This window comes from Nipponia nippon, unplaced genomic scaffold (genome assembly GCF_047370975.1).
Source record: "Nipponia nippon isolate SJK-2023a ecotype South Korea unplaced genomic scaffold, ASM4737097v1 scaffold_5, whole genome shotgun sequence".
Classification (NCBI taxonomy): Eukaryota; Metazoa; Chordata; class Aves; order Pelecaniformes; family Threskiornithidae; genus Nipponia; species Nipponia nippon.
The window spans coordinates 30,982,071-30,992,504 of NW_028262369.1; the positions used below are offsets into that span (position 1 = coordinate 30,982,071).

The 10,434-nt window shown below is 46.8% G+C and overlaps 1 protein-coding gene across 3 annotated transcripts in view; it reads left to right on the forward strand.

Moving 5' to 3' along the window:
* PIK3R3 (phosphoinositide-3-kinase regulatory subunit 3) overlaps positions 1–8,666 on the forward strand; it is an 84,825-nt gene extending 76,159 nt beyond the window's left edge. For all 3 annotated transcript variants that reach the window (XM_087731668.1, XM_087731669.1, XM_009468148.2), the window contains one exon: positions 1,263–8,666. In XM_087731668.1, coding sequence (XP_087587794.1) covers positions 1,263–1,464 — 202 coding nt within the window. In that variant the 3' untranslated portion in view covers positions 1,465–8,666. The remainder of the gene's footprint in view (positions 1–1,262) is intronic.
* The last annotated feature ends 1,768 nt before the right edge of the window (positions 8,667–10,434 follow it).

Below are 10,434 nucleotides of genomic sequence, written 5' to 3' on the forward strand. Positions count from 1 at the left end.
AGCATGGTAAAAGCTTTGTTGCAAAAATGTGCTTTGAATGTGCAATAACTGTAGTCCTAGCAGTCTCTTCAGCCACCACAGTAGCGAGTACAAAATTCTGAAGTATCCCAACTTGAAGCTCTACGGTCATAAGTAAACTAAGGCCAAATTCTCTGCTGTTGTTCCCTGCCAAGGAACACATGGAAAAACAGGGCTGTAACATCTTCCGTTCTCATTTTCAGACATGGCCAACTCTAGATGCTTTCTCTTGTATGTTTGATAACGGTAATGCTTCAGAGGAGACATTATTTGTGAGGAGTAGTTTTTGACATTCACGCAGCCTTGCATTGATTTCTTGTGTTTCACTTCATTTTATGCTGGTGTAATGGAGGTCAGAAATACTTTGATTCCATTGTCTAAAAACCCTTCAAGCCTGTTCTGGAGTGCAAAATGGCTTTCACTGATTTGTTTCACATGAGGTTAATTGCTTCTGAAAGCAAGTCTGAGAAACGAATATGTGAAGGTAATCACCTCAAGGTAGCTGAAGATTGTAGTATCTGCTATGCTCAAGACACTGTTTGTCACAGTCGCTGAAGTGATGGGTTCCTGAAATGCTTTCGCTTGGTATGGTTGGTATCATACTACAGGCTAGCAAAGGGGTGACATAACGAAACCCGTTCCTACCTGTGACTTGGATTGTAATAGGCTCCAGTACAGGGATTACGTAATACTTGATCTTTCTGGCAGACTAGCAGCTTTGGAAATACTGTGGTGCAGTAACTGCTTCGCCAAGTTAGGGACTCAGTTGCTATGACTTCAGGTAATGAACCAACTTGAACCCATGCCATGCTTAACATTAAAAAATGCTGACTGAAGGTTAGTGCTGCATTTCATGAAATACTCTGTAGGGGTTTGGCTTCTTTGCTTAGTGGAAATGTTTCCTGATAAGTTGAGCCCAAAGTCATAGCTGACTTCAGGTGCTTATCTTCTTGGTTAAGCTCTTGACTTTTTTTCCCAGAAACATTTGGAGAACAATGCAGTAGGGAATTGTACCGCTGGGATAGAAGAGGCCTCTTATGTGGATTATTATGCAAGAGTGTTTAATCACATGCCCTGAAGCACTGTTTCTTCACAGACTATATTAATCTCCTCAACTTGCATCTGCTGGGTCCTCCATTATGTAATTTAGTGACTGGCAGGGTTGCTGCATTAGTTAATTGTTAATAGACTGTCACTTTGGGTTTGTCCTTTGATGTTAAAACTCCTGGTTTCTTTCCTTGCAGAGCTGACGGAGAAGTGAAACACTGTGTGATCTACAGCACTCCAAGAGGTTACGGGTTTGCAGAACCGTATAACCTGTACAGCACACTTAAGGATTTGGTTCTTCATTACCAGCAGACATCCCTTGTCCAACACAACGATTCCCTAAATGTCAGGCTTGCCTATCCTGTCTACGCACAGATGCCCCCCTCTCTCTGCAGATAAATTTTGGGGAGGAGGAAAGTGTTGGCTATCTTGGATTCTTTTTTACAATTTTTATTAGAACTTGGAGGGCATTCTTTCTCCTTAGACTGCTTGTTTTGCACAAGAAGTGATTCTGTGAATGTGAATCAAAAAGAGGCCTAGCAGCAACAAGACGACAACTTGGGTGTAGGTGTCCTGGTGCTACCTTAAAAGCTCAGCTGTGCTTTTACACTGATACTTTTGTTTCCTTATGGGGGAATGAACTCAACACAATGCGTACAAAAATACTGGAAGCAAAACATCGTTTTACGGAGATAATTTTTTGCCAGGCACCTTCAGTGGAACTTCTGATTGGATTTTGTTTTCTCTTGTTCTTGTAGAGACAATTTGAAGCCTCTGTTTGAGGCATCAGTAATGTCTTTCAGTCTTAAACTCCCAAGAAACTAGGGGGGAAACTCTACCGCAGCAATTCTTCTCTGTTAATTTTAGCAGCTTCACTGCGATTCAGCCGAACTTCCAAAAGAGAGCTTATCTTGAGGTAGCATGGAATTTGGTGAGAGAAGACCAAAGGAATTATGGGGAAGCTTCAGGTTTTTATTTAAATGGAAAAATGCTTGTAAAGAAAAGTTGCTTTATTTTTTTTGCCAACAGTAACAAAGTTTTGGTTTCAATGGCACTACAGGTCTTCACTTAAAGGAAACATTTATAACCAAATTGAGCACACCAAAACTTTGTTGCTAGATTGAGCACTTATGGGGAAGGTTGCATTAGCATCCGCACATACTTTCTACACCAAAACTTGAAACAAATAAAAGGAAAAGCTAAACATTGTGTGGCTTCAAAACACTAAATTTGTCCGATCTGATGTAATTGCTCACTCTCCTCTTTCTTCACCCCCCTTCTTCCCATTCCTCAGCTTGGGGTTCTGTTTTCAGTTTTTAATGATACCGTGCTTCAGAATGTAAACTAGAATGAAGCTTGCACTCACCTGTTGCAGTTCTCTTGCTGAACAATGACAGACTCTTGTAACGCTTGATTTTGGTATAGAAGAGGTAGGTGCAATCGGATGCTCCTGGATGGCTTATTGCACCAAACATTTTCGTGAGTTGTAGTCATTTCCAATTGTATAGAAGTGAGCATGCTAATTACAGGTCTCCTCTCATTTGTTCTTTGCCAGCTACGTTCTGAACTCTCACACCACTGCAGCCAAGCAAGATTTTACACTGGTATAATCTAAATTCCCTTGTAGTTATTTTGGACATGATGCAAAACACAGGAAGGGAAGAGAGCCGTACTCCTCAGTTACTGGGTGTCTGGTACCATCCTTTGGAAAGGGCCGCTGTCAGATACTGGAGTGGGTAGTCCTGGGCTTCGTCAAGTATAGCGATCATCCAAAAAATCCCCTCCCTGGAAAGTACACAAAGCAGCTTATTTCCATTCCTTAAGCTTCTAAAATGAAAAAGAGCTAAATTTGGCGAACTGAACCACTTGGCATCAAAGCACAACTGGCGAAGTAATTGTTCAGTGTGCAACCTTGAAAGTTAACTTTTGTTCCTATTCCTGGAAGCAGTTCCCTTGCAATGCCCCCATTGTGCAGGACAGGAAGCAGTCAGTCATGCAGGTCTGAGAATGCTCTCGACCCGTTGCTGACCCTGGGGCTGATTTCCTGTTCAAATGGTGTATTTTTTTTTTTTTCTATAATGCCTGGGCAGAGTAGTGCCAGGCTTGTTGATGTTTAATGTTTACGCTAGAAGTATTATTTCGCTGAATGTCATGAGTTTGCAAGCAGGGAAATGACAAGGCCGGAGCACTGACAGCCATTGCAGGGAGGGTAGGCTGGTTGCTGGGCATGCCTGCGAGATGTTTTATTTTGCACTAATGACCCTGACACATCCTAGGCACTTTCTAATCGGCCAGAGTGCAATCTTCAGGCAAAGAATTCCGTAGATGCCACTTTTCTAATTAAACACAACGCTACAAAACTTAACCAAAACTGGGTGAGAGGAGAAGAAAATTCATGCAAGTTGCTATGTCAAAGTGACCCATATCTGCTGGTGTGTCCCTTCTCTCCCACTTCCCCAAGAAAAGGAAAAATGAGACATAGCCTTTGCTCCTAGTGAAAATCTGGAATGGATTCCTCAGTGGTATATGGACATGGAAATCTTTCTTTTTAAAGAAACTTGCCCTACCCCTTGGATAATTTGCAGTTCTAATCTGGTAGCTGTAAAGCTGTCATTCTCGCGCCTCTTGTGCATCTAGCGTTCCCTTGGTGCTGGGCTGAGTCCAAATGCCCGAGGAGGGAAATCAGTTCAAAGGCAGAAATAATAGCCAGGTGCCTCATGCCTGTGGAAAAACCTGTGCAAGAGAAGTGTCTGCCTTTGCAATCTCGCTGGGCTCTTCTCTTACAGTGTTAACCTTTGAGGCTGATGGGGCGTGTAGTTCTGATCCCAGTCTTTGTGACGGGGACAACCTGGCTGAAGTGTTTCGCATCTGCCCCGTTTTTAGCTAGGGCTCAGTTTTGTTTTAAGCAAGCGCAGGTCTACTTTTGGGCTCATAAATCCTGGCACACCCTCGCAGTACTGACAGCAGCGCGACAGCAAAGCGGGACTGGCTGAAGTTTCCCTGTAGTGGAATCTGACTGATCCTGTGAGGTCTTGGTCCGGGCTCCGGCCCCGGCTCTGCCAAGGTAAATACGGTGTAATTCCATTGGCGTCCGTGAAGGTAGCTTGGCTTTATAGTGGTGTGAGTGAGTCGGGATTCTGGCCCCTCACCTCTGAGATCTCTTCGCTGATCACAGGTGATGTATTTGCTGCAAATGATGCACTCAGAGCTAGTAAGCCATCTTGAAGCATTCTTTGAAATTCTGTTTTGCCCGAACCTTCAGATCAGGGCTATGGGCAGACTAAGCCCGCGTTCCCTGTGTTTGGCCCCGTTATCCTCAGCAGTCTCTCCGAGGCTGTGTTTTGCCACTGTATCTCTCTGTGTTTGCTTTAGGCACCTGAAGTCACAGCTGCTACGATTGCTCCCCTTCGATTCTCATGTGCCGTTGCACAGATACTTTTTGCATCCGTTTTGCACTCACAGGGTAACTGAAAATGGGTATAAAACCGACTGAGAGGTGTAGCTGGTGCGATCCGCAGGCCGAGGGCTTGGTCCTGCTGCACTCATCGTGCTCAGCTTATTTCCGTTTGCTCGGGAGCATTAGGCCTGTGAGAAAACCCGCAGCTTCCAGGAGCTGTTCTACACTCGCATGACTGAGAAAATCAGGAACGGGCCTGCGAGGCGCAGGATTACACCCAAGCATGAAAAGCAGCTGTTAAGCCTAAAACAAATACAGGAAATGTGAACGTAAAGGCAAAACAAAGGAACTCAAGTTCTTTTAGAAAACAGTAAGATGCAAGAAGCGTTTGGTTTCAAGAGTCAAAACGTCAGGAGGAAAGGGGGAAATAGTCTCACTGTTGTAGCAGCCGTCTGTTAGCGGACTGCGGTTAGAGGAGTACTGATCGCATTGACCCATATTGTATTAAATATATATGTAGAGTTGAATAAATAATTTTTGCACAGTGTTAAATGGGGGGGGGTGTTGAAACTCGAATATGCACAGTTTCTTCTAATCTGTTTTGAAGTATATTTGCAGGGATCAGGGGTGATTCAGTATTTTGTATTCGTATGGATGGAAATCAGGTCTACTTCCACAGTTGCCATTGGCCCCATTGCGTCAGCCACGAGTGCCATGTTTTTGAAGTCAGTAAGTTATAAATCTTTTCCCACTAGTTTCTTTATTGGTTACAAGTAATCTTAGCATGGGAAGAACCAGCCTAGAAACAGAGGGATGCCCCAATGGACGCTTCCCCAGTATGTGAAGCAGTGATATGGGATTGTCCACCTTCTGATACTGGAGTGCTCTAGAGTTCGGGGTTGTATTTTGTTTGGGTTTTTGGTTTTTTGTTTTAATTCTCAGCAGCAGCGGATTGGGTCGCTGCTTTGCACTGCTGGTAGTTGCAATCTAGAGTTATATCCAGTACAGCCCTCTGTCTTATGCCAAAAATAAAATGCTCTTTCCAGACTCATCTCTCTTGATGTGGCAGATGGTCAAGAAGTTTTCCATTTAATGTGATGGGCCTGATTCTTTTCTCGCTGACACTAGTGTAAGCAAGACTTCCACAACCAATAGCCACTCCCAGGAAAAGAGCTTGCATTTAATCATACCTGAATTTTAGTTATAGCAGGGCAAAAATCAAAGTTTGTCTTTTGCAAAGCCAGGCAACTGTAATGGGGACTGTGGAAATGAGTGTTGACACTTAGTGCTGTTTTGGGGAGGACGGGGGAAGGAGGGGGGTCTTGGTTGCCTCAAATCCTGGGCTCTCTGCAGGCTTGGACGGCACCGTGGCCGCAACTGAACGCTGTGGCTGTGTAAAAGAGCAGAATTGCTATAGGAGTGTCACACCTTAAGTTTGGAAAAGCCCCTTATTTGGTACTTGAACAATCTCGCTTCTGTTTTTGAATGTCTGTTTATTTTTTATTTTTGTTACACTAACAGGGAATAAAAATCTGAAATGTTAGTGAGTCTTGTATGCTTGCTGCATTGTGCAGACATGAAACAGGTACTGTTTGTGGATCGAGACAGGTTCAAAATGCAGTTTTACAAAGCAGTATGATGGGGGTCGTTTTGTTCAGATCATGTTTAAAATCAGATTTTCTTACGTGTAGTTTCCTTCTGTTGATTTGCAACCTCTGCTTTTGGAACAGCAAAATCAAAACGTTCCCCAAGAACAAAGATACTCTGAGGGGAGGGGGGTTAGGCTCGCTCAAATTCAGCGTTCAGAGCAAATAGCTTTAACGAAGAGGAGGGTCAGCATCCTAAAGCGTCCCTTTAGCTGTAGTTCGATGAAGCAGTAGACAGACCATGAAGTAGGACCTCCGCCTTGAACCACGAACAAAAGAGGCGATGCCAGAGCAGACCCTTCCCTTTGGAATAACCGGCTGTACTCTCCTTAAATGTGCATGCGAGGAGATAATCAGGAAATTAACAGAAGTCCTTAAGGACTTGCTCCTCTTTCTCTATTGGAAGGGAGCTTGCCTTGCTGATCCCCTCGTTTTCCTTGGCACAGCCCGCGCAGCCAGAAGGGAACCAAGTTACTAGCCCAAATAAACGCGGGCCTGTTTGTGAAGCAGCTCGGCTAGTTAAGTACTGCGGGAGGAGTAGCTTTGGATGGGGTTAGATGAAGTTTGTCCAACATTTTTGTGAATCGTGCATTCTGTGGGCAGAAATACTTTCCACCAAATGGAAAGGGGAAAAAAAAAAAAGAAAAATCTCGCTTGAAATCTTTTCGACTCCTTCCTGTTTGTTCAGAGGGGCAGATGGGGAGCTTGGGCTTGGTAACTGTTTGGACAATGGCAGTGCTTGAAGTGCTGGTCTTTGGGGCTGGCTCCATACAATTAATGCAGAATTTGCCTATTTTTTTTTTATTGCTATTGGCATAGACTCGGTGTCTTTTATGACTAGACTCACCATTTGTTCTAAAATTTGCCTTTAAAAGATGTAATATGAGCTTCAGAGGCAAAAAAAAAAAAGTGAGAACGGGCCCTTACTGATAGAAAAAAATGCCTCGTTGATCAACCTGTGTTAGGGAAAGCAGCTTTAATTTGATGCCCCCCTCCACCACCTTCCTTTGGGATTGCGTCTGCGAGATCAGCGCTGGCGACCCAGGGGGCCGAGATTTCCCCCCGTATTCAGCAGCGCTGTACCCGTGCGCTTGCCACGCGCTCATAGCAAGGGGCTCGGGATCGTTTGGAAAAATGATTGCATCCAAAGACAAAAAAAAAGCGTCCGAGGGTGAATATCGCACCCCTGGCATCGGTCTGGTCGCTTCAGGGGAGTTGTCGGATGCTGGGGCCGGCCGCGAGCTGCCCGCGGGTCTCCGCTGGGCGCGGTGGGGGTTCGTGTTCAGTCGGCTGGTTGGGGTTTTTGGTCGGTTTTGTTTTCGTGAGTGACTTCTACATCCAGCAAAGATACGTTTGATGAAACCTGTTGATTTTGTATATCTGGCTGTTTATTGCACCACGGGATTGTAATGGTCTGCATCATCTGTGTGCGTGTGCGCGCGTGTGTGTGTATATGTACTGTATGTATATAGATATATGTAAAATATATTCACGTACACATTTATATGCATTAGCTGTAAGTGGCACTGCCCCTTAAAAATAAAACAAAATTCACTGTTAGTACGTTCTGCCACGTGTTTAGGCAGAATTGGGTTTGTTTTTGTCAAATGAAAAGGAGTTTATTGTGTTCATCTCGCATATGTGCTTCTGAAATGCTGAACTCTGGATTTCCTCGGGGGGGGGGGGGGTCACTACTTTCTTTGTGAACCGAACGGAATCGGGGTGTTACTTACTCTGGGACAAAGCATGCAGCTTTGTGCCGAGCAAAGGTTTAGCAAAAGGAACCCTCTCGCTCTGCTGCGAGGTGCGGTGAACGTCTGCGCGTTTCGGTAGGCCCCCCGGCCCCCCCGGCCAGAGCTGATGTGCAATGGGTGGTGTTGGTACGTGTCCCTTTGTGAGTGGACTCTTTGTATAAGGTGTGGTTCAATGTAAAGCATGAGTGGGTGTTTGATCTTGTATCGAGGGCTGAAATAACAGCACACTCCTTTGTACAACCTTTGCATTAATGTTTCTGCTTTTCTTTGACTTCTGTTTTCTTTAAGGGAAACTGCATCTGTTAAGAACCCGCTTCTCCAGAAGCTATCGAATTATTTTGTTTTCCGGATGAATTCCAGCATGTAACTTTGGTACTCTTGTTTGTTATTTGTGTAAAACCTGTTCTTCTGTCGTTTATGGTGTAGTTGGGGGCGGGGAGGGGGGGTAAGAAAAAAAAAAAAAAAGGAATTAATGTAGTTTAACTTTTAAAGAAAAGAAACAAACTGCTTCATAAGGAAACCAATTGTATGTTAGTGTTTTCAGACAAGTCATCCTGTAGTTTCTAGCTCAGTAATGCAACACTGTACTTGTCACCAGGTGTGTTACAATTTTGCTGTACTTTCTTTTACTAGATGGTTGGGCTTTTAAATCCCAGACACTAAGCATCCTGGGCCTACTTGCTCTAGATCAAAAAAAAAAAAATGCAATAAAAAAATTGCAATAAAGCACATCGACATGTAATGTTTTAGAAGGATGTACTGACAGCTGTTTCTAATAAATTCAGAACTGCAGTGTGGTCAGGCTGTCGTGCTGTTAGCTGTGTTTCTGTCTCCCGGCCGAGGCCATGAGGGTCATCTTTAACAGAGACTTTACAAAAAGGCTCGCAGAGGTCCAAGTCGCTCTCGGCTGGAGCTGAAGCAGCCGAGCCCCCAGGCCCTCTCGGGGCTGAGGCCAGGGAGGAATACACGTAGCACACGCGCGCTCCTTAACGGAGCCTTTCCTCCGGTCCTTTTGCAGCGCCTTTAGAGAGAGCGGCAGCCATCAGCAATGCTCTTGCGTGCCTCGTTGCTTCCTCCGCCGTCAGGGAAAACCACGTTCGGTGATGCCGCTCCTGGTGCAGCGCTGAATCAGCCTCCCGAAAGACCCAGCCCGGCTGGATCGATTTGCTTAGATCCTTAATTTTGCAGGAGTTTTGGAAATCACCCTTTGGTTTCCCAGTTCCTTCATGAGCACCAGGCACTGGGGCCACTGAAAAATCAGTGAGTTTGTGGGTGGCGTTGCCCATCCTCTGCCACTTCAGCCGCAGGTGCCAGCAGGAGGGGCCTGGCACGCGCGCGGCGTGGCAGCGGTGTCGTACAGCCCGGCTCCAGGCGCTGCAACGGCGCAGCCCCAGGATTTGCCGTAGCAGGCTGCGAGCGCGCAGCCCCCCTGCAGCCACGGGGGTTACCCCAGCAGGTGCCTCTCCGTACGCGTGGGTTGCATTTTCCATGCGAGGTCCCAGGAGCTGCTGGGGAGAAGCCGAAGTCGCACGGGGCAGCCCGAGGGTGGCCAGCCAAAGGGCTTGGGCAAGCTTGAGGGCCGGCAAGAGCAAACCTGGGGGGCTCCACCCCTCAGCCTTGGGAGCCGGCTGGGATGCCGCAGCAGCATCCTCGGAAAATTAGGGCAGGGGCAGAACCGGTCTGCGCGTGGCTCGGCTGGCCGGGGTTGCGAACGGCTCGGTGTTTTTGCAACCCGATGAGTAGACGTTTTTGCAGACTGCTGAGCAACGTTCTTCCAACCTGCTGAGCTGACCATTTTGAAAAAATGCTGTGCCAGCATTTTCTCACGTTGCCGAGTAAGCCTTTTCGGCCGTTGAGTCAGCGTGCCCTCCATCGCCGAGCCGCAGGCCCCTCCACCAGCAGGCAGGGGGCACCGAAAGGGGCAGAAAAGCCCCTGGCCATGGGGCAGGGGAGCGGGGAGCGTCTCAGGCATTGCTGGCTCAGGCAATGCTCGTCACGCCCAGCAAGGAGGACGCCCCATGTTAAAGCACCCCGAGGCTGGGTCCCCTCTGCCCGCTCTGTGCTCCCGCTACCCGCCGTCCTGCCCGCAGGGATGGGACGCAGCGCTGGGGGGATGCGGCCAGCCCAGAAACATCATCCGGAGGCGTCGGGAGCCACGCAGCTCCCGACGGATGAGCTGTGGGCGCTGTGGGCTGGCGTCTGCCGCGTCGGCACCCCTGGGCACCCAAGCGGGAGGAGAGCGAAGGGGAAACAGCAGCGAGAAACTGGGAGCACTCTGCAAGGCTCTCCTGGGGACTGGCTCTTTTTTTTTATTATTTTTTTAATTTATTTCTTTTTAATAAAGGCTAATGAGGTAGAATTACAGGAAAGATGTAAGTCACTAATTGGCAAATCATTTTTCAGGGCTTTGCCAGACGAGTCGTTTCGTTATGAAAACATTACAGCCAGGAGCCAGCGTAGGAAATTTCCAAGCGGCTGTGCTGACTGGATGGAAAGAAAAACACGTCCCAGCTCAGATGTCTTCTCAGAGAAAGGGCAGATCCCCGGGATTTTTCCATCCTCAGCAACACCA